The 25343-nt window shown below is 45.0% G+C and overlaps 1 protein-coding gene across 7 annotated transcripts in view; it reads right to left on the bottom strand.

The window, feature by feature from the left end:
• Positions 1 to 25343, bottom strand: part of LOC112259100 (transcription factor SOX-6) — a 196849-nt gene that overhangs the window by 14017 nt on the left and 157489 nt on the right. For all 7 annotated transcript variants that reach the window (XM_042329731.1, XM_042329814.1, XM_042329632.1 and 4 more), the window contains 3 exons: positions 24185 to 24369; positions 15750 to 15855; positions 3880 to 4053 (listed from right to left, as the gene is read on the bottom strand). In XM_042329731.1, the coding sequence (XP_042185665.1) occupies positions 3880 to 4053; positions 15750 to 15855; positions 24185 to 24369 (465 nt within the window). The remainder of the gene's footprint in view (positions 1 to 3879; positions 4054 to 15749; positions 15856 to 24184; positions 24370 to 25343) is intronic.

Below are 25343 nucleotides of genomic sequence, written 5' to 3' on the forward strand. Positions count from 1 at the left end.
GAACTCTTCCATCCTGTACTTCCGGCGCCGACAGAGATGGCCGCCTCGCTTCGCGTTCCTAGGAAACTATGCAGTTTTTAGTTTTTTTATGTGTTATTTCTTACATTAGTACCCCAGGTCATCTTAGGTTTCATTACATACAGTCGAGAAGAACTACTGAATATAAGATCAGCGTCAACTCACCATCAGTACGACCAAGAATATGATTTTCACGAAGCGGATCCTGTGTTCTGCCTTTCAACCAGGACAACGGAATGGATCCCAGCCGGCGACCCAAAAAAAACAACTCCGTAAAAGAGGGAAACGAGGCGGTCTTCTGGTCAGACTCCGGAGACGGGCACATCGTGCACCACTCCCTAGCATTCTTCTCGCCAATGTCCAGTCTCTTGACAACGAGGTTGATGAAATCCGAGTAAGGGTAGCATTCCAGAGGGACATCAGAGACTGTAACGTTCTTTGCTTCACGGAAACATGGCTCACTGGAGAGACGCTATCGGAGGCGGTGCAGCCAGCGGGTTTCTCCACGCATCGCGCTGACAGAAACAAACATCTTTCTGGTAAGAAGAGGGGCGGGGGCGTATGCCTTATGGCTAACGAGACGTGGTGTGATCACAGAAACATACAGGAAGTCAAATCCTTCTGTTCACCTGATTTAGAATTCCTCCCAATCAAATGTCGACCGCATTATCTACCAAGAGAATTCTCTTTGATTATAATCACAGCCGTATATATTCCGCCCAAGCAGACACATCGATGGCTCTGAACGAACTTTATTTGACTCTTTGCAATCTGGAATCCATACATCCTGAGGCTGCATTCATTGTAGCTGGGGATTTTAACAAGGCTAATCTGAAAACAAGACTCCCTAAATTGTATCAGCATATCGATTGCGCAACCAGGGGTGGCTACAGACAGAAACTAAAACAAGAGGCTCCCACGCTGAGGTCTGTCCAACGCTGGTCCGACCAAGCTGATTCCACACTCCAAGACTGCTTCCATCACGTGGACTGGGATATGTTTCGTATTGCGTCAGATAACAACATTGACGAATACGCTGATTCGGTGTGCGAGTTCATTAGAACGTGCGTTGAAGATGTCGTTCCCATAGCAACGATTAAAACATTCCCTAACCAGAAACCGTGGACTGATGGCAGCATTTGCATGAAACTGAAAGCGCAAACCACTGCTTTTAATCAGGGCAAGGTGACTGGTAACATGACCGAATACAAACAGTGCAGCTATTCCCTCCGCAAGGCTATCAAACAAGCTAAGCGTCAGTATAGAGACAAAGTAGAATCTCATTTCAACGGCTCAGACACAAGAGGTATGTGGCAGGGTCTACAGTCAATCACGGACTACAAGAAGAAAACCAGCCCAGTCACGGACCAGGATGTCTTGCTCCCAGGCAGACTAAATAACTTTTTTGCCCGCTTTGAGGACAATACAGTGCCACTGACACGGCCTGCAACGAAAACATGCGGACTCTCCTTCACTGCAGCCGAGGTGAGTAAAACATTTAAACGTGTTAACCCTCGCAAGGCTGCAGGCCCAGACGGCATCCCCAGCCGCGCCCTCAGAGCATGCGCAGAACCAGCTGGCCGGTGTGTTCACGGACATATTCAATCAATCCCTATACCAGTCTGCTGTTCCCACATGCTTCAAGAGGGCCACCATTGTTCCTGTTCCCAAGAAAGCTAAGGTAACTGAGCTAAACGACTACCGCCCCGTAGCACTCACTTCCGTCATCATGAAGTGCTTTGAGAGACTAGTCAAGGACCATATCACCTCCACCCTACCTCACACCCTAGACCCACTCCAATTTGCTTACCGCCCAAATAGGTCCACAGACGATGCAATCTCAACCACACTGCACACTGCCCTAACCCATCTGGACAAGAGGAATACCTATGTGAGAATGCTGTTCATCGACTACAGCTCGGCATTCAACACCATAGTACCCTCCAAGCTCGTCATCAAGCTCGAGACCCTGGGTCTCGACCCCGCCCTGTGCAACTGGGTACTGGACTTCCTGACGGGCCGCCCCCAGGTGGTGAGGGTAGGCAACAACATCTCCACCTCGCTGATCCTCAACACTGGGGCCCCACAAGGGTGTGTTCTGAGCCCTCTCCTGTACTCCCTGTTCACCCACGACTGCGTGGCCACGCACGCCTCCAACTCAATCATCAAGTTTGCGGATGACACAACAGTGGTAGGCTTGATTACCAACAACGACGAGACGGCCTACAGGGAGGAGGTGAGGGCCCTCGGAGTGTGGTGTCAGGAAAATAACCTCACACTCAACGTCAACAAAACTAAGGAGATGATTGTGGACTTCAGGAAACAGCAGAGGGAATACCCCCCTATCCACATCGATGGAACAGTAGTGGAGAGGGTAGTAAGTTTTAAGTTCCTCGGCATACACATCACAGACAAACTGAATTGGTCCACTCACACAGACAGCATCGTGAAGAAGGCGCAGCAGCGCCTCTTCAACCTCAGGAGGCTGAAGAAATTCGGCTTGTCACCAAAAGCACTCACAAACTTCTACAGATGCACAAGCGAGAGCATCCTGGCGGGCTGTATCACTGCCTGGTACGGCAACTGCTCCGCCCACAACCGTAAGGCTCTCCAGAGGGTAGTGAGGTCTGCACAACGCATCACCGGGGGCAAACTACCTGCCCTCCAGGACACCTACACCACCCGATGTTACAGGAAGGCCATAAAGATCATCAAGGACAACAACCACCCGAGCCACTGCCTGTTCACCCCGCTATCATCCAGAAGGCGAGGTCAGTACAGGTGCATCAAAGCTGGGACCGAGAGACTGAAAAACAGCTTCTATCTCAAGGCCATCAGACTGTTAAACAGCCACCACTAACATTGAGTGGCTGCTGCCAACACACTGACTCAACTCCAGCCACTTTAATAATGGGAATTGATGGGAAATGATGTAAAATATATCACTAGCCACTTTAAACAATGCTACCTAATATAATGTTTACATACCCTACATTATTCATCTCATATGTATACGTATATACTGTACTCTATATCATCTACTGCATCCTTATGTAATACATGTATCACTAGCCACTTTAACTATGCCACTTTGTTTACATACTCATCTCATATGTATATACTGTACTCGATACCATCTACTGTATCTTGCCTATGCTGCTCTGTACCATCACTCATTCATATATCTTTATGTACATATTCTTTATCCCCTTACACTGTGTATAAGGCAGTTTTTTTTTTTTTTTTGGAATTGTTAGTTAGATTACTTGTTGGATTATTACTGCATTGTCGGAACTAGAAGCACAAGCATTTCGCTACACTCGCATTAACATCTGCTAACCATGTGTATGTGACAAATAAAATTAGATTTGATTTGATTTGTAATACACAGCAATAAACAGCTTCTACCCCAAGCCATAAGACTCCTGAACAGCTAATCAAACGGCTACCCAGACTATTTGCATTGCCCCCCCCCACGCTGCTGCTACTCTGTTATTATCTATGCATAGCCACTTTAATAACTCTACCTACAGGTACATAATTATCTCAATTACCTCGACACCTGTGCACCCGCACATTGACTCTGTATACCCGCTGTATATAGCCACGCTATTGTTATTTAATTCTGCTCCTTAATTATTTGTTATTCTTATCTCTTACTTTTTTGGTATTTTCTTAAAACTGAATTGTTGATTAATAAAGACCACTAGGAAATTAGAGGGTGGGACAGGCAAGTGGGAGAAAGCGTGAGAGGGATGGACGCATGGATTGGAACCTGGTCTCCAGTGGGGAGTTTTATTTGTAACATGCCAGGGAGTTTTACCACTACACCACGGCTCTGAACAAAAGAGGTCATCTTACCCAGGATCTTGCTGATGTTGGAGTTATGCATGTCGGGGAAGGTCTGCAGGATCTTCCTCCTCTCGTCCTTGGCCCACACCATGAAGGCATTCATGGGCCTCTTGATGTGGGGCTCGGCACTGTTCCTGCCCCTGGCCTCCCTGAAGACCCGTGCTTCCGTAGTGCTGGCACCACCTGTGGGATGGGAGGGACATTGCGTTACTTACTCAATCATTCACTCGTTTGTGCAAAAAAAGCCACAAAATGTCACAAGTAAATGTACTGCACTGTATGTCCAAGAGCTGGGACGACGCTCCGATTATCAGCCAGATAAGATCTCCATTTATTCTCCGGTGTTTACAGCTCTGATTTCAAGCTATAGCGTGATGAATGCTTCCCAATCCACCGTAGCCTGTAAACACTGGAGGTTTATGGAAAACAGGTGGGCTTCTGGGCCAGAAAAGAGAAAAGTCCCCAATCTGTTTTAATTGCCTTCCTTCTGCTTGCATACTTCGGCAGGGTGGAATTGTCTGAGACACAAACAGTACTAGTGGGTTGGAAAGAGGGGGAGAATATAGAATACCGTTTCCAGTTCCCCGTAGACATAAATCCTTCATTTGAAAAACAACAAAACGGAAACCCTGCCACTTTATTTGTATTTAGCTGAGGGATTGTGATGGGGTTATTTAACAAAGCTCATTAGGCCTTAAATTATCAGAAACAGCTGTAAATATCATAGAGTAGGCCTTTAAATGGGCAATCTGCAGTTTCTGCATCACTTTTTGGAGTGATATGCACCCAATGTTTCTTGACTAATACAACTTATAAATGCCTCATGAGCTTAGTTCAACTGTCATACCCCATCAGAACCCAGAATATAGGCTTGTTTAACTCGAAAGTTTGTAAACAAAGTAAATGTAAACAAACACTGTATAGACTCAAAACATGGTTACAACTATACTTTTGATATCATGGATGGTCAGTCCTTGCGTCTATAGCTCTCTCTTTGAATGGTGACATTTCTCCAGCCCTATCCCTCAGCTTTTTACTGAAACCGTGGTGGGGATTATGTTTTGTTATAGTTTCAACTGCTGATTGCTGCTTTAAGTGCAAGGCATCTGTTTGGAGAACATTTTGCTTGGACTGTCAAGTGTCCACTTCCGAGGCGTTCCGAGAGGAACACAATACATATGTGTCTGGTGAATACCTGTGTTCAGAGCAAACTCTCTGTCTGTGTCTATTCTATAGGGAACACAGTTGAAAGAGGCCCCAAAAATGTGGCGCCACCTCATGCATGTTAACATTAGAAGACTACTCCCTAAGTTTGTTTTACTCACTGCTTTAGCACACTGTCAACCCCTATGTCTTAGCCGTGTCTGAATCCTGGCATAGGAAAACCACCAAAAACCCTGAAATCTCCATACCTAACTATAACATTTTTTCACCAAGATAGAACTGCCAAAGGGGGTGGTGTTGCATTTACTGCAAAGATAGCCTGCAGAGTTCTGTCATACTATCCAGGTCTTTACCCAAACAATTAGAGCTTCTACTTCTAAAAATTCACCTTTCCAGAAATAACTCTCTCACTGTTGCCGCTTGCTATGGACCACCCTCTGCCCCCAGCTGTGCCCTCGACACCATATGTGAATTGATTGCCCCCCATCTATCTTCTGAGCTCGTGCTACTAGGTGACCTAAACTGGGACATGCTTAACACCCCGGCCATCCTGCAATCTAAGCTTGATTCCCTCAATCTCACATAAATTATCAATGAACCTACAAGGTACAACCCCAAATCCGTAAACACGGGCACCCTCATAGATATCATCCTAACTAACTCGCCCTCCAAATACACCTCTGCTGTTTTCAATCAAGATCTCAGCGATCACTGCCTCATTGCCTGCATCCGTATTGGGTCTGCGACCAAACGACCACCCCTCATCACTGTCAAATGCTCCCTAAAACACTTCTGCGAGCAGTCCTTTCTAATCGATCTGGCCGGGGTATCCTGGAATGACATTGACCTCATCCCGTCAGTAGAGGATTCCTGGGTATTCTTTAAAAGTGCCTTCCTCACCATCTTAAATAAGCATGCCCTATTCACAAAATGTAGAACTATGAATAGATATAGTCATTGGTTCACTCCAGACCTGTCTGATCTTGACCAGCACAAAAACATCCTGTGGCGTTCTGCGTTAGCATTGAATAGCCCCCATGATATGCAACTTTTCAGGGAAGTTAGGAACAAATATACACAGGCAGTTAGGAAAGCTAAGGCTAGCTTTTCAAACAGAAACTTGCATCCTGTAGTACAAACTCAAAAAGGATATGGGACACTGTAAAGTCCATGGAGAATAAGAGCACCTGCTCCGAGCTGCCCACTGCTCTGAGGCTAGGAAACACTGTTACCACTGATAAATCCACTATAATTGAGAATTTCAATAAGCATTTCTCTATGGCTAGCCATGCTTTCCACCTGGCTACACCTACCCCGGGCAACTGCCTGGCACCCTCAACAGCAACCCGCCAAAGCCCCCACCATTTCTCCTTCACCCAAATCCAGATAGCTGATGTTCTGAAAGAGCTGCAAAATCTGGATCCCTACAAATCAGCTGGGCTAGACAATCTGGAACCTCTCTTTCTAAAAATTAACTGCCGGAATTGTTGCAACCCCTATTACTAGCCTGTTCAACCTCTCTTTCGTATCGTCTGAGATTCCCAAAGATTGGAAAGCTGCCGCAGTCATCCCCCTCTTCAAAGGGGGTGACACTCTAGACCCAAACTGCTACAGACCTATATCTATCCTACCCTGTCTTTCTAAGGTCTTCAAAAGCCAGGTTAACAAACAAATTACCAACCATTTCGAATCTCACCGTACCTTCTCCGCTATGAAATCTGGTTTCAGAGCTGGTCATGGGTGCACCTCAGCCACGCTCAAGGTCCTAAATGACATCATAACCGCCATCTATAAGAGACATTACTGTGCAGCCGTATTCATCGACCTGGCCAAGGCTTTCGACTCTGTCAATCACCACATTCTTATTGGCAGACTCGACAGCCTTGGTTTCTCAAATGATTGCCTCACCTGGTTTACCAACTACTTCTCTGATAGTGTTCAGTGTGTCAAATCGGAGGGCCTGTTGTCCAAACCTCTGGCAGTGTCTATGGGCGTGCCACAGGGTTCAATTCTCGGGCCGACTCTCTTCTCTGTATACATCAATGATCTCTCTTGCTGCTGGTGATTCTCTGATCCACCTCTACGCAGATGACACCATTCTGTATACTTTTGGCCCCTCTTTGGACACTGTGTTAACTAACCTCCAGACGAGCTTCAATGCCATTCAACTCTCCTTCTGTGGCCTCCAACTGCTCTTAAATGCAAGTAAAACTAAATGCATGCTAGTCAATCGATCACTGCCCGCACCTGCTCGCCCATCCTGCATCACTACTTTGGACGGCTCTGACTTAGAATACGTAGACAACTACAAATACCTAGGTGTCTGGTTAGACTTTAAACTCTCCTTCCAGACTCACATTAAGCATCTCCAATCCAAAATTAAATCTAGAATCGGCATCCTATATCGCAACAAAGCATCCTTCACTCATGCTGCCAAACATACTCTCGTAAAACTGACCATCCTACCGATCCTTGACTTCAGCGATGTCATCTATAAAATAGCCTCCAACACTCTACTCAACCAATTGGACGCAGTCTATCACAGTGCCATCCCTTTTGTCACCAAAGCCCCAGACACTACCCACCACTGCGACCTGTACTCTCTCGTTGGTTGGCCCTTGCCTATACTCGTCGCCTAACCCACTGACTACAGGTTATCTACAAGTCTCTGCTAGGTAAAGCCCCACTTTATCTCAGCTCACTGGTCACCATAGCAGCACCCACTCGTAGCATGCGCTCCAGCAGGTATATCTCATTGGTCACCCCCAAAGCAAATTCCTCCTTTGGTCGTCTTTCCTTCCAGTTCTCTGCTGCCAATGACTGGAACGAACTGCAAAAATCTCTGAAGCTGGAGACTCATATCTCCCTCACTAGCTTTAAGCAACAGCTGTCAGAGCAGCTCACAGATCACTGCACCTGTAGATAGCCCATCTGTAAACAACCCATCGATCTACCTCATCCCTATACTGTATTTATTTATTTTTCTTACTCCAGTATTTCTACTTGCACATTCATCTTCTACACATCTACCATTCCAGTGTTTAATTGCTATATTGTAATTACTTCGCCACCTTGGCCTATTTATTGCCTTAACTCCCTTATCTTACCTCATTTGCACTCACTGTATATAGACTTTGTTTTCTTTTGTTCTACTGTATTATTGACTGTTTTGTTTATTCCATGTGTAACTCTGTGTTGTTGTATGTGTTGCTATGCTTTATCTTGGCCAGGTCGCAGTTGCAAATGAGAACTTGTTCTCAACTAGCCTACCTGGTTAGATAAAGGTGAAATTATTATATATTTTTTTAATTAAACAAGGGCCCCAAGTGAAGGGTCACTGGCATCCATTTAGCCTGAGCAGGATGTGCCCACTTTTTTAGCTCAAACCTAACTTCTTCTACTGTCCATAGTCGCGGGATGAAGTTTTGGAGTGGATGGGGTCAGGGGTGGGGTCTTTGCCTGCGCTGTAGACGGATGTATCGGTCCGCTAATACAGGACTATTAAAAGGCCCAGTCCACTACTTTTGTGAAGAAAAAATATATATAAAATAAAAAAATAAAAACACACACACACATACATACATGAAGAAAAATCTAAATCAAATCAATATTTGGTGTGACCACCCTTTGCCTTCAAAACAGCATCAATTCTTCGAGTCAGGGATTTTGTAGGCATATAGTCAGGTGTTTGATTAAACAATTATACCAAACAGGTGCTAATGATCATCAATTCAATATGTAGATTGAAACACAATCATTAACTGAAACAGAAACAGCTGTGTAAGAGGAATAAAACTGGGTGAGGAACAGCCAAACTCAGCTAACAAGGTGAGGTTGCTGAAGACAGTTAACTGTCAAAAGTCATACACCATGGCAGGACTGAGCACAGCAACAAGACACAAGGTAGTTATACTGCATCAGCAAGGTCTCTCCCAGGCAGAAATGTTAAGGCAGACAGGGGTTTCCAGATTTTCTGTCCAAACTCTTTTGAAGAAGCACAAAGAAACGGGTAACGTTGAGGACCGTAGACACAGTGGTCTGCCAAGGGAACTTACTTCAGCAGATGAAAGACACATCATGCTACAGACCTATATCTATCCTACCCTTCCCTTCACAATCGGAAGATGTCCAGCAGTTTCATCAGCTCAGAATTGGCAGAAAATAGTGGGACCCTGGTACACCCATCTACTGTCCGGAGAAGTCTGGTCAGAAGACTTGTGACCAAAAAACCATACCTCTGACGTGGAAACGAGGACAAGCGACTCAACTATGCATGAAAACACAGGAACTGGGGCCGGATTCACAAAACCTTAAGAAGACATTTCTTCTTAACTGCCATTTTTTCCTTAACTATAGACTTAAGAAATCAAATCAAATCAAATCAAATTTTATTTGTCACATACACATGGTTAGCAGATGTTAATGCGAGTGTAGCGAAATGCTTGTGCTTCTAGTTCCGACAATGCAGTAATAACCAACAAGTAATCTAACTAACAATTCCAAAACTACTGTCTTATACACAGTGTAAGGGGATAAAGAATATCTACATAAGGATATATGAATGAGTGATGGTACAGAGCAGCATAGGCAAGATACAGTAGATGGTATCGAGTACAGTATATACATATGAGATGAGTATGTAAACAAAGTGGCATAGTTAAAGTGGCTAGTGATACATGTATTACATAAGGATGCAGTCGATGATATAGAGTACAGTATATACGTATGCATATGAGATGAATAATGTAGGGTAAGTAACATTATATAAGGTAGCATTGTTTAAAGTGGCTAGTGATATATTTACATCATTGCCCATCAATTCCCATTATTAAAGTGGCTGGAGTTGAGTCAGTGTCAGTGTGTTGGCAGCAGCCACTCAATGTTAGTGGTGGCTGTTTAACAGTCTCATGGCCTTGAGATAGAAGCTGTTTTTCAGTCTCTCGGTCCCAGCTTTGATGCACCTGTACTGACCTCGCCTTCTGGATGATAGCGGGGTGAACAGGCAGTGGCTCGGGTGGTTGTTGTCCTTGATGATCTTTATGGCCTTTCTGTGACATCGGGTTGTGTATGTGTCCTGGAGTGCAGGTAGTTTGCCCCCGGTGATGCGTTGTGCAGACCTCACTACCCTCTGGAGAGCCTTACGGTTGAGGGCGGAGCAGTTGCCGTACCAGGCGGTGATACAGCCCGCCAGGATGCTCTCGATTGTGCATCTGTAGAAGTTTGTGAGTGCTTTTGGTGACAAGCCGAATTTCTTCAGCCTCCTGAGGTTGAAGAGGCGCTGCTGCGCCTTCTTCACGATGCTGTCTGTGTGAGTGGACCAATTCAGTTTGTCTGTGATGTGTATGCCGAGGAACTTAAAACTTGGTACCCTCTCCACTACTGTTCCATCGATGTGGATAGGGGGGTGTTCCCTCTGCTGTTTCCTGAAGTCCACAATCATCTCCTTAGTTTTGTTGACGTTGAGTGTGAGGTTATTTTCCTGACACCACACTCCGAGGGCCCTCACCTCCTCCCTGTAGGCCGTCTCGTCGTTGTTGGTAATCAAGCCTACCACTGTTGTGTCGTGCGCAAACTTGATGATTGAGTTGGAGGCGTGCGTGGCCACGCAGTCGTGGGTGAACAGGGAGTACAGGAGAGGGCTCAGAACGCACCCTTGTGGGGCCCCAGTGTTGAGGATCAGCGGGGAGGAGATGTTGTTGCCCACCCTCACCACCTGGGGGCGGCCCGTCAGGAAGTCCAGTACCCAGTTGCACAGGGCGGGGTCGAGACCCAGGGTCTCGAGCTTGATGACGAGCTTGGAGGGTACTATGGTGTTGAATGCCGAGCTGTAGTCGATGAACAGCATTCTCACATAGGTATTCCTCTTGTCCAGATGGGTTAGGGCAGTGTGCAGTGTGGTTGAGATTGCATCGTCTGTGGACCTATTTGGGCGGTAAGCAAATTGGAGTGGGTCTAGGGTGTCAGGTAGGGTGTAGGTGATATGGTCCTTGACTAGTCTCTCAAAGCACTTCATGATGACGGAAGTGAGTGCTACGGGGCGGTAGTCGTTTAGCTCAGTTACCTTAGCTTTCTTGGGAACAGGAACAATGGTGGCCCTCTTGAAGCATGTGGGAACAGCAGACTGGTATAGGGATTGATTGAATATGTCCGTAAACACACCGGCCAGCTGGTCTGCGCATGCTCTGAGGGCGCGGCTGGGGATGCCGTCTGGGCTTGCAGCCTTGCGAGGGTTAACACGTTTAAATGTCTTACACACCTCGGCTGCAGTGAAGGAGAGACTGCATGTTTTCGTTGCAGGCCGTGTCAGTGGCACTGTATTGTCCTCAAAGCGGGCAAAAAAGTTATTTAGTCTGCCTGGGAGCAAGACATCCTGGTCCGTGACTGGGCTGGATTTCTTCCTGTAGTCCGTGATTGACTGTAGACCCTGCCACATGCCTCTTGAGTCTGAGCCGTTGAATTGAGATTCTACTTCGTCTCTGTACTGACGCTTAGCTTGTTTGATAGCCTTGCGGAGGGAATAGCTGCACTGTTTGTATTCGGTCATGTTACCAGACACCTTGCCCTGATTAAAAGCAGTGGTTCGCGCTTTCAGTTTCACGCGAATGCTGCCATCAATCCACGGTTTCTGGTTAGGGAATGTTTTAATCGTTGCTATGGGAACAACATCTTCAACACACGTTCTAATGAACTCGCACACCGAATCAGCGTATTCGTCAATGTTGTTATCTGACGCAATACGAAACATATCCCAGTCCACGTGATGGAAGCAGTCTTGGAGTGTGGAGTCAGCTTGGTCGGACCAGCGTTGGACAGACCTCAGCGTGGGAGCCTCTTGTTTTAGTTTCTGTCTGTAGGCAGGGATCAACAAAATGGAGTCGTGGTCAGCTTTTCCGAAAGGGGGGCGGGGCAGGGCCTTATATGCGTCGCGGAAGTTAGAGTAACAATGATCCAAGGTCTTTCCACCCCTGGTTGCGCAATCGATATGCTGATAAAATTTAGGGAGTCTTGTTTTCAGATTAGCCTTGTTAAAATCCCCAGCTACAATGAATGCAGCCTCCGGAAGAAAGTTAAGCAAAGTTACCATTCCTCAATAAAGTTTTTGGAAATGTTCTTAAGGTTTCTCCTAAGCTTCTTCCTAAGAAAAAGTTAAGAAGAAATGGGAATCTTGAAAATAATGCTTTAGGATTTCTTCTTGGTAATGTACTTTAGGACAGCTGAACCCTTTTCTTGAGATGAATGGATACTTTTGTAACCATGCGCGTTTTCTTGCTCCACAGACACATTTGGCTACCGGATATTAAATACAGCAAGAGTACAAATGAAACACGCATAATCTAGAAAGCTAGTAATTAAGAATATATTTCAATATTCTAGAAGTGTTAAATAGCTAGTGCTATCTCGTCAATTTACAGAGAAGAACTTGGCTAACTTAGCTAACGTTAACGTCGTTAGCTATTTTGGCTATAATGTCTTTACACATTAGCTAGCTAATGTAGCTAACTAAGTTGCCGGTCGCGCAGTCACTCTACCACCAACTCTATGGTGGACGACACCTTCTCCTCCAGCTGGTCTACATGAATGGTCTCTCAGCTCCCTTCTTCTTAGCAGCCGACTTGATGTCGGACCACTTATTTTTTAGGGCGTCACTGTCCCTTGCCATTCCCCCGACAGCAGAGACAGACTCGGCCACTCTCGCCCATCTTTTCTTTTTGGTCTCTGCAGTGACCCCGCAGTTATTAAGTTTCCCCAACAGCAACCTTTTCCTGGCTGCTATTTCCTCCACCATCACCTGAATGTCTTTTCTTGGTTATCCATTTTTGATTTTGATATATCTAGTCTGATGGTTAAAATGTATGAAAAATAACCAAATAACCAAATCCGATCATCCCTGTCACATAGGCGTATTGGTTTCAAGCACGTCACTAACGTCAATACAGAAATACATTTATTTACAAAGTTCTTAAGAAAGATATTTACGAAGTTCCTAAGAACATTTTGGAAAATTGCATTTATGAACTATGTTATGAACTTCCTATTTTTTTCGTAAGTAAAGTCTTGTGAATCCGGCCAATGGGGTGTAGAAAAATGGCATTTGGTGCTCTGGACTCATAAGTCAAAATTTGAAATATTTGGCTGTAACAGAAGGCAGTTTGTTCACCGAAGGACTGGAGAGTGGTACACAAATGAGTGTCTGCAGGCAACAGTGAAGCATGGTGGAGGTTCCTTGCAAGTTTTGTGCTGCATTTCTGCAAATGGAGTTGGGGATTTGGTCAGAATGAATGGTCTCCTCAATGATGAGAAGTACAGGCAGATACTTATCCATCATGCAATACCATCAGGGAGGCATCTGATTGGCCCCAAATGTATTCTGCAGCATGACAACAACCCCAAACATACAGTGAACGTCATTAAGAACTATTTTCAGCGTAAAGAAGAACAAGGAGTCCTGGAAGTGATGCTATGGCCCCCACAGAGCCCTGATCTCAACATCATCGAGTCTGTCTGGGATTACATGAAGAGAGAGAAGAACCCAAGGCTGCCTAAATCCACAGAGGAACTGTGGTTAGTTCTCCAAGATGTTTGGGCCAACCTACCTGCTGAGTTCCTTCAAAAACTGTGTGCAGGTGTACCTAGATGAATTGATGCTGTTTTGAAGGCAAAGAGGGGTCACACCAAATATTGATTTGATGTAGATTTTTCTTCCGTTCACTCACTTTGCATTTTGTTAGTTGATAAATATAAACTATTAACATGACTATTTTTGAAAGTATTCTTACTTAACAGCATTTTTTCACACATGCCTAAAACTTTTGCACAGTACTGTATATATACAGTGGGGAGAACAAGTATTTGATACACTGCCGATTTTGCAGGTTTTCCTACTTACAAAGCATGTAGAGGTCTGTAATTTTTTATCATAGGTACACTACAACTGTGAAAATCCAGGAAATCACATTGTATGATTTTTAAGTAATGAATTAGAATTTTATTGCATGACATAAGTATTTGATACATCAGAAAAGCAGAACTTAATGTTTGGTACAGAAACCTTTGTTTGCAAATACAGAGATCATACATTTCCTGTAGTCCTTGACCAGTTTTGCACACACTGCAGCAGGGATTTTGGCCCACTCCTCCATACAGACCTTCTCCAGATCCTTCACGTTTCGGGGCTGTCGCTGGGCAATACAGACTTTCAGCTCCCTCCAAAGATTTTCTATTGGGTTCAGGTCTGGAAACTGGCTAAGCCACTCCAGGACCTTGAGATGCTTCTTACGGAGCCACTCCTTAGTTGCCCTGGCTGTGTGTTTTGGGTCGTTGTCAACTGGAAGACCCAGCCAAGAACCATCTTCAATGCTCTTACTGAGGGAAGGAGGTTGTTGGCCAAGATCTCACGATTCATGGCCCCATCCATCCTCCCCTCAATACAGTGCAGTCGTCCTGTCCCCTTTGCAGAAAAGCATCCCCAAAGAATGATGTTTCCACCTCCATGCTTCACGGTTGGGATGGTGTTCTTGGGGTTGTACTCATCCTTCTTCTTTCTCAAAACGCGGCGAGTGGAGTTTAGACCAAAAAGCTCTATTTTTGTCTCATCAGACAACATGACCTTCTCCCGTTCCTCCTCTGGATCATCCAGATGGTCATTGGCAAACTTCAGACGGGCCTGAACATGCGCTGGCTTGAGCAGAGGGACCTTGCGTGCGCTGCAGGATTTTAATCCATGATGGCGAAGTATGTTACTAATGGTTTTCTTTGAGACTGTGGTCCCAGCTCTCTTCAGGTCATTGACCAGGTCCTGCCGTGTAGTTCTGGGCTGATCCCTCACCTTCCTCATGATCATTGATGCCCCACGAGGTGAGATCTTGCATGGAGCCAAAGACCGAGGGTGATCGAATGTCATCTTGAACTTCTTCCATTTTCTAATAATTACGCCAACAGTTGTTGCCTTCTCACCAAGCTGCTTGTCTATTGTCCTGTAGCCCATCCCAGCCTTGTGCAGGTCTACAATTCTATCCCTGATGTCCTTACACAGCTCTCTAGTCTTGGCCATTGTGGAGAGGTTGGAGTCTGTTTGATTGAGTGTGTGGACAGGTGTCTTTTATACAGGTAACGAGTTCAAACAGGTGCAGTTAATACAGGTAATGAGTGGAGAACAGGAGGGATTCTTAAAGAAAAACTAACAGGTAAGTGAGAGCCGGAATTCTTACTGGTTGTTGGTAGGTGATCAAATACTTATGTCATGCAATAAAATGCAAATTAATTACTTAAAAATCATACAATGTGATTTTCTGGATTTTTGTTTTAGATTCCGTCTCTCACAGTTGAAGTGTACCTATGATAAAAAAATTACAGACCTCTACATGCTTTGTAAGTAGGAAAACCTGCAAAATCGGCAGTGTATCAAATACTTGTTCTCCCCACTATATGTTTTCTATTATTATGATTGTTCAGGGGTTGCTGCTACAACCTCAGCACCCCTACTTCCCGTGGCTATGCTAATGTATTATAAATATCCATTTGACCTCTCTCTTCTCTTTTCCTCTGTTCTACTATTATGCACCAAGCTACATACATACGGGTTGTAAGCATACACACAAACATCAACAGAATGCACTTATATAAAAGTATTGAGAACTGAAAGAGATAGATGCGGAAAAAGAACAACAGAAATGTAGAAAGAAAGAAAGAAAGACAGACAGACAGACAAAACCCACCATGAAGATCCTCAGGTCTGGTGAGGTCAATGACCCTGTGGCCCATCTTTCCATCCTCTCCCAGGTTGCCCAGGTGCTGACTCAAACTCTCAAAGTGCATCCGCTCCTAAAATACAAAGAGGTCAAATGTCAATCAGGGTTGAGTACAGTTCGAGTCTGCCTAATAGTGATAGATAGATAGATAGATAGATAGATAGATAGATAGATAGATAGATAGATAGATAGATAGATAGATAGATAGATAGATAGATAGATAGATAGATAGATAGATAGATAGATAGATAGATAGATAGATAGATAGATAGATAGATAGATAGATAGATAGATAGATAGATAGATAGATAGATAGATAGATAGATAGATAGGAGGGAAAAGAGAGAGAGCGGCCCCCCAAAAAGTACGTTTAGCCACTAAAAGAGACAATACGCCAGATCTACCCAGCGCTACCATATAAGCTGACTCAGTGCTCCCCACCCATCCTGCCTACTGTCTCTGATTATTCTGCGCTGCCTGCCCACCATCCCGCCCTCTCCCTCAAATGAGTCCAGCATGCAGTCTGTAGCCCTCCAGCTAAAATTACCCTGCCACGCTCCCGAACTGTGCTGGAAAACAAGGGCCTCCACAATCACCACACATCCACTCATTCCTCCACCTCTCCTCCTCCTCTCCCTGTTTTCTGGTGACAAAGGCATTTTGTTTGATGGAGGGAATGGTTGCTGGATGAAGTCATGCCGCGGTAGACGCTGGCAGCGCCGATGGAACTTGGGGCCTTTTGTTTTTATATATATATATATATATATATATGTAGGGAGCCAGGGAGGGCCAATGTCAGCACGACGTTAAGGGCTGTAATCAGACCACCACAGAACATGTGCCTGGGCAGCGCTGCACATACCACAGAATCTGCTCACAGAGAACTAAGAGAGAGGACTAACACTGGACGACCTACTGAGAACTAACACTGGACCAACAGAGGACTTACAGAGATGACTAACACTGGACCAACAGAGGATTTACAGAGATGACTAACACTGGACCAACAGAGGACTTACAGAGATGACTAACACTGGACCAACAGAAGACTTACAGAGATGACTAACACTGGACCAACAGAAGACTTACAGAGATGACTAACACTGGACCAACAGAAGACTTACAGAGATGACTAACACTGGACCAACAGAAGACTTACAGAGATGACTAACACTGGACCAACAGAGGACTTACAGAGATGACTACCACTGGACCAACAGAGGATTTACAAAGAGGACTAATTTAGGACTTAATCTGTAACAGGACAGCAGGCCTAGAGTCAGTCCAATGTGGTCACTTGTAAATGACAACAATGACTAATCAACATTAGCTACATAGTTCAAAGCTATAGAATACCATCTTAAAATATACTATTATTACTTTACAGGAATGGGGCTTGTCTAACATTCAACTCAATCTATATTTCGGAACTTAAAGAGACACACAAAGCTCCTCTATTGCCTGGGCTCTCCTGAACTCGATGGCTGGGCACACATTTTAACGGGTTGCTATGGCAGCGCTATAAACACTGCACCGGCCGAGCAGTTTTATCAGCGTCATGTTCAGCTCATTACTGCGTCGACGTGTACCCTGCTCTAACTGACCCACAACATTTACTGCCTCCTCCAGGAGCTATGAAGTCCCTCACTCCTCCTCCTCCTCCTCCTCTCCCCCTTCCTGCTTTCACTGTGCCTGTCATCTCTCAATACAGATGCCTTGTCCTGTTGTCCATGGAAAGTGAAGGAGCTCACACCCTGTTTCATCCAGTTGTAGCAGCAATAATACATATTTATATCTATAAGGCCTTGATTTTGGACGCAAAAGTACTTGTATATGACTTTGCTCAACAACTACAAGGTGCATACTGACAATGAGAATGCACACCAGAACAGCCAGTGAATACCACAACACATTTCCTGTTGGGACTGACAACAGAGACTGCTGTGTGGTGACTGGCCTGGCTTGACTCAAGTCACCCACATTTCTAATGTTCTTCTCAACGGTCCCTCCTTTCCCTGCAGTGTGGCACACAAAAGAGCTGGTGTAACGTAGTTGAGTAGTCCCGACAGCTGATGTCAACTACTGACAGAGTTAAGTAGGCTTAGTGACAGGGGCGTTCTATAAAGTACCAGTGCTCTGCTGAGTAGGACACACTGAATGCTCTACGCAAGGCCAGCTCACTCAAAACTGGAATAAACTTACTCCACACACACACACACACACACAGTCACACACACACTAGTATAGACACACACACAAGCACACACTAATATACATGTAGACACACACTAACACACACACGCACACAGAAACACACAGGCACACAGGACAAACATCCACGCACTCACACTCTGTGGCTATTTTAGTGTGCTTGCTTGGCAGCTGCGGGCCTTGTTGGAAGCAGCGTAAGCGTAACGCGATACTCAACAATGCCACTTGCTGGCCAGAGCTAGTGTCTGGGCGCAAGGCGAGCTATAATGACATTAACATGGCCAAGGCCAGCCCAGTGCCAGGACACGGCAGCAGAAAGAGGACTCCTGGATCACCGCCAGTAGTACAACTTATAGCAAAGGGAATCTTGCTAAAATTGAAGGATGACTAAGGTTAAGGCCCACGCGCGCGCGCGCACACACACACACACACACACACACACACACACACACACACACACACACACACACACACACACACACACACACACACACACACACACACACACACACACACACACACACACACACACACACACACACACACACACACACATATGCATGCATACAGACACACCACACACTCACACACAGACCATCAGCATAGCTCCATATGAAGTTACACCCCACACCCTCTTCACCCCGTGGTGTATCCTTAGAACACAGTCATCTGTGTGATACCCCTTGTAGCAGAGATCAGATTAGGATCAGGTGTTTCAGTAGTTTCATACTGCCTAATCTAATGCATTTCTAAAGAATGTCCCAAAAATAGATATGAATATTGCTGGAAAAAAATGATTTTCATGAAAGCATGACGCTCAGACTCAAATATAATGACTACAAAGTACAAAGTGTAGCATCTCCATTTGATTGGATTAGTTACATTAGTTATCTGCAGAATGGAGGTGGTGAGTCATGACAGCTTTCTCTATGAATTGACTAGGACAGAGACAATCCTGTGAGTGGCAACAACAAAAAAACTCCCTTCTACAGAAAAATAATAGATTTAAAGCTAAGAAAAGCGTGTTTGAGGAACCGTTGTTAGGTAACGAATAACACTGAACAACAAACAGTGGCCTGTGGTGTTTTAGAACCCGGAAACAATAACTTTGAGAGTTTCCAAATGAGCTTTTTATTAGGAAGAATGGAGCCATAAAGTAAATTGCTTGCATTGCTCGGTTTGTCCTTATAAAGTGGGAAAATATAGTGTTGGTACATGTGAGAACCTATTGTTCACAATATACCAGGCTTCGTTTGATCATTTAAAATCATTGACACATTTAGACGTTTTGATTAGGATCACGTCAACCCATCTGCAAAGAACACATTCAAAACACTGATAAATAGCAGAATATCTTTCTCCACTTTATGCTAAACAACTCCCAATCAAAAGTAATGTTTAATATGTACAGGAAACGTGGCCTCTAGTTGGAGCTGTGGTCTCTAGTTGGAGCTGTGGCCTCTAGTTGGAGCTGTGGTCTCTAGTTGAAGCTGTGGCCTCTAGTTGGAGCTGTGGCCTCTAGTTGGAGCTGTGGCCTCTAGTTGGAGCTGTGGCCTCTAGCTGGAGCTGTGGCCTCTAGTTAGAGCTGTGGCCTCTAATTGAAGATGTGACCTCTAATTGAGCCTGTGGCCTCTAGTTGGAGCTGTGGCCTCTAATTGAAGTTGTGACCTCTAATTGAGCCTGTGGCCTCTAGTTGGAGCTGTGGCCTCTAGTTGAAGCTGTGGCCTCTAATTGAAGCTGTGGCCTCTAGTTGAAGCTGTGTCCTATAGGTGAAGCTGTGGCCTCTAATTGAGCCTGTGGACTCTAATTGAAGCTGTGGCCTCTAGTTGAAGATGTGGCCTCTAGTTGAAGCTGTGGCCTCTAGTTGAAGCTGTGTCCTCTAGGTGAAGCTGTGGCATCTAATTGAGCCTGTGTCCTCTAATTGAAGCTGTGGCCTCTAGTTGGAGCTCTAGTTGAAGATGTGGCCTCTAGTTGAAGCTGTGGGCTCTAGTTGAAGCTGTGGCCTCTAGTTGAAGCTGTGGCCTATAGGTGAAGCTGTGGCCTCTAATTGAGCCTGTGGCCTCTAATTGAAGCTGTGGCCTCTAGTTGAAGATGTGGCCTCTAGTTGAAGCTGTGGCCTCTAGTTGAAGCTGTGTCCTCTAGGTGAAGCTGTGGCCTCTAATTGAGCCTGTGTCCTCTAATTGAAGCTGTGGCCTCTAGTTGAAGATGTGGCCTCTAGTTGAAGCTGTGGGCTCTAGTTGAAGCTGTGGCCTCTAGTTGAAGCTGTGGCCTCTAGTTGAAGCTGTGGCCTCTAGTTGAAGCTGTGGCCTCTAATTGAAGCTGTGGCCTCTAGTTGGAGCTGTGGGCTCTAGTTGAAGCTGTGGCCTCTAGTTGAAGCTGTGGCCTCTAGTTGAAGCTGTGGCCTCTATTTGAAGCTGTGGCCTCTATTTGAAGCTGTGTCCTCTAGTTGATTGAAGCTGTGGTCTCTAGTTGAAGCTGTGGCCTCTATTTGAAGCTGTGGCCTCTAATTGAAGCTGTGGCCTCTAGTTGGAGCTGTGGGCTCTAATTGAAGCTGTGGCCTCTAGTTGAAGCTGTGGCCTCTAGTTGAAGCTGTGGCCTCTAATTGAGGATTGTGGCCTCTACTTGAAGCTGTGTCCTCTAATTGAAGCTGTGACCTCTAATTGAAGCTGTGGCCTCCAGTTGAAGCTGGGGCCTCTAATTGAAGCTGAGGCTTCTAATTAAAGCTGCGTCCTCTAGTTGAATCTGTGGCCTCTAATTGAGCCTGTGGCCTCTAGTTGAAGCTGTGGCCTCTAGTTGAAGCTGTGGTCTCTAGTTGAAGCTGTGACCTCTAGTTGAAGCTGTGGCCTCTAGTTGAAGCTGTGGCCTCTAGTTGAAGCTGTGGTCTCTAATTGAAACTGTGGTCTCTAATTGAAGCTGTGGCCTCTAGTTGAAGCTCTGGCCTCTAGTTGAAGCTGTGGCCTCTAGTTGAAGCTGTGGTTTCTAATTGAAGCTGTGGCAGAGGGGATTCAAAGTATTCATCACTAAAATATGAATGATTCCTCTGACTTTGTCCTTCCCCCCTTTCAAAATGTATTTTCCCTTGAGTCTATCCATGATTGACTGATCTGATTTATATTTTGAAGATATTTTTTTAACATGGGGGACCCCGTGGGTATAGGAGCTCCTGCTACAAAGTTGCCCATCTCCTCTCTTCAACCAGGGGGGCAAGGGGGTCTAAAGGCCCTCTGCCTAGACTGTGGTTCTAATTGGGTATAAACCCCCAAGTCTCTCACACACACACACACACACACACACACACACACACACACACACACACACACACACACACACACACACACACACACACACACACACACACACACACACACACACACACACACACACAAAAACCATCACTGTCATAGACTCAGCTGCTGTCTGTTCAAAGCAGTCGACTTCTGGGTGGCCGTGGATATGAAAGAAGAGAGGATCTCGAGAGCACTGGCCAGGGTTCCAGAGAAAAAAGCAGACGCCACTATTGCCCTTCAACAGTACATGTATGAAATGAGAAAGTGACAGAATTGGGCTTGCCCCGTGTCAATAATTAGAGCAAGTTTACATTGTTCAGGCATCTGTCTGCATTTTCTTACCTTGTCTGTTGAGGCTAATGGTGCTCATTGAAAATATGTAGCGTTTGTGTGTGAGCGCTCATTGGTGTTTATTTGTTTATTCGGATCCCCAGTAGCTTTTGCAGAAGCAGCAGCTACTCTTCCTGGGGTCCACAAAAAACATGACATGTATCAAAGCATGGATAGACAAGGACAGTCACACAAAACACTGATATGCTAATAGACAAGGACAGTCACACAAAACACTGATATGCTAATAGACAAGGACAGTCACACAAAACACTGATATGCTAATAGACAAGGACAGTCACACAAAACACTGATATACGGATAGACAAGGACAGTCACACAAAACACTGATATGCTAATAGACAAGGACAGTCACACAAAACACTGATATGCTAATAGACAAGGACAGTCACACAAAACACTGATATACGGATAGACAAGGACAGTCGCACAAAACACTGATATACGGATAGACAAGGACAGTCACACAAAACACTGATATGCTGATAGACAAGGACAGTCACACAAAACACTGATATGCTGATAGACAAGGACAGTCACACAAAACACTGATATACTGATAGACAAGGACAGTCACACAAAACACTGATTTGCTGATAGACAAGGACAGTCACACAAAACACTGATATACTGACAGACAAGGACAGTCACACAAAACACTGATATGCTGATAGACAAGGACAGTCACACAAAACACTGATATGCTGATAGACAAGGACAGTCACACAAAACACGGATATGCTGATAGACAAGGACAGTCACACAAAACACTGATATACTGATAGACAAGGACAGTCACACAAAACACTGATATACTGATAGACAAGGACAGTCACACAAAATACTGATTTGCTGATAGACAAGGACAGTCACACAAAACACTGATATGCTGATAGACAAGGACAGTCACACAAAACACTGATATACTGACAGACAAGGACAGTCACACAAAAAACTGATATACTGATAGACAAGGACAGTCTGTCAGTCTGTCTGTCTGTCTCTGTCTGTGTGTCTGTCTCTGTCTGTGTTTCTGACTCATTGTGTGAGTGTGTCTGTCTCTGTGTGTGTGTGTCTGTGTGTGTGTCTGTGTGTGTTTGTGTGTCTGTCTGTCTGTGTCTGTCTGTGTGTGGCTGTCTCTGTCTGTGTGTGGCTGTCTCTGTCTTTGTGTGTCTGACTCTGTCTGTGTGTCTGACTGTCTGTGTGTCTAACTCTGTCTGTGTGTGTCTGTCTTTGTGTGTGTGTGCGTGTGTGTGTGTCTCTGTCTGTGTGTGTGTCTCTGTCTGTGTGTGTGTCTCTGTCTGTCTGTGTGTCTCTTTCTGTCTGTGTGTCTCTGTGTGTGTCTCTGTGTCTGTGTGTGTGCCTGTGTCTGTCTGTGTGTGTCTGTTTGTGTGTGTGTTTATCTGTGTGTGTCCTCACAGTTCTCGAGTTCTTGTCTAATCTGTTGTTTCATTTAGCTGTTTATTTGAGTAATAGTAGATGGAAGGGAGTTCCATGTGATCATGGCTCTGTATTATACTGTGTTGCCGTGAACTCATTTTGGACTTGGGGACCGTGAAGAGACCCCTGGTGGCATGTCTTGTGGGGTATGTATGGGTGTCTGAAGAGACGCCTGGTGACATGTCTTGTGGGGTATGTATGGGTGTCTGAAGAGACCCCTGGTGACATGTCTTGTGGGGTATGTATGGGTGTCTGAGCTGAATGTTATTTGATTATTCAGACAATCTGGAATTTCCATCAAAGATATATTTCTCATAAAAGCTAGAGAAGAAGTTAATCTCTCGTCAACCATGCATGTCTTTCCTACATGCAGGTAGCCTAGTGGTTAGAGCGTTGGGCCAGTAACCGAAAGGTTCCTAGATTGAATCCCTGAGCTGGCAAGGTAAAAATCAGTCGTTCTGCCCCTGAACAAGGCAGTTAACCCGCTGTTCCTCGTCCATCATTGTAAATAAGAATTTGTTCTTAACCAACTTGCCTAGTTAAATAAAATGTTGATGGGAGTTCTGTATGTGTAGTTAAGGGAAAGGTGTGCTGCTGTGTTTTGAGCCAGATGCAGCATTGCTAGGTCTTTCCTGGCTGCACGTGACCATTTTACCAGACAGTAATCAAGAAGGGACATGATTAGAGCCTGAACAACTAGTACAGGTGATGTTTGTGTCAAAAACGTAGAACATCTTTTTAGAACAGACATACTGTATTTCTCCCCATCTTCACAACAACTTTCACAATTTTCTATCTATTTATTTATTTAACTCGGCAAGTCGGTTAATTAAGAACACATTCTTATTTACAATGACGGATTGATAATTGACGGTCCAATGTGTTACCTTGGAGTTTAGCTTCCTCAACTTTCTCAATTGTCTTTATGTACAACTCCAGTTGAAGTTACGGTCATAGAATGTTTATTAAACTAAATACAATGATTTTAGTATTAGATGCATAAACACACATGTGCATGTGTATATGTGTGTGTATGCATTTACGTGTTTGAGTGTGAGTTTGTGCATGCGTTCATGTGTGTGGGTGCATCTTTATGTGCTTCGTGACTATCACCTTGTTGCCATTGCTGAGGCTCATGCCGCTCAGGGCTGTGAGCTTGGCCTCCAGGCTCTGCTGCTGCTGATGATGAAGCTGTTCTCTCTGGATCTGCTCCCTCATCTTCCTCGCCTCCTGGATGGCCTTCATCACCGCGTCCTGGTCCCCAAACAACGCTGTGGAGTTCAGGCTGGATAGGATGTCTGTGGGTAGAAAGCATCGGCCGTCAATGTCTGACTGTTGACGGGCACAGCAGTAGACCAATCAACATTGTTGCTGTACGTGACCTCACAGGAAAAGATCTTGACACGACTGATTCCAAATGGACCACTAGCTCCTCCTCTCTAGACATGTGTAGAGCTGAGAGGATTGGTTCCTCCTCTCTAGACATACGTAGAGCTGAGAGTATTGGTTCCTCCTCTCTAGACATATGTAGAGCTGAGAGGATTACTTCCTCCTCTCTAGACATATGTAGAGCTGAGAGTATTGGTTCCTCCTCTCTAGACATATGTAGAGCTGAGAGTATTAGTTCCTCCTCTCTAGACATATGTAGAGCTGAGAGGATTAGTTCCTCCTCTCTAGACATATGTAGAGCTGAGAGGATTGGTTCCTCCTCTCTAGACATACGTAGAGCTGAGAGTATTGGTTCCTCCTCTCTAGACATATGTAGAGCTGAGAGGATTAGTTCCTCCTCTCTAGACATACGTAGAGCTGAGAGTATTGGTTACTCCTCTCTAGACATATGTAGAGCTGAAAGGATTGGTTCCTCCTCTCTAGACATACGTAGAGCTGAGAGTATTGGTTCCTCTTCTCTAGACATATGTAGAGCTGAGAGGATTGGACAGGTATAAGCAACATAGAAAAAAGGTGGAGTTGTTACCATATTGCTTTTAGATCTCCAGCTCATTGAGATCTACAAAGGTCCCTAGGGGGTAGGGGTGACGCCTTTATTTGTGGTTAGACAATGAAAGACTCATCTGTAAATTACATTTTTCCAACGGCAGTTTCTCTACAAGCACCCAATGTTCCCCTCCGGGAGAGCAAACTTTCCTCTACCTTCCTTGTCTAATTAACAGATGAAGAGGAAGTACTGTATGCTTGGGTGGCTGTTAAAAAAAGGCATAATATAGCACACAGGAAGGAACACATGTGAAGTGGAACGTCCTCAAAGACACTC

This window comes from Oncorhynchus tshawytscha, linkage group LG01 (genome assembly GCF_018296145.1).
Source record: "Oncorhynchus tshawytscha isolate Ot180627B linkage group LG01, Otsh_v2.0, whole genome shotgun sequence".
Classification (NCBI taxonomy): Eukaryota; Metazoa; Chordata; class Actinopteri; order Salmoniformes; family Salmonidae; genus Oncorhynchus; species Oncorhynchus tshawytscha.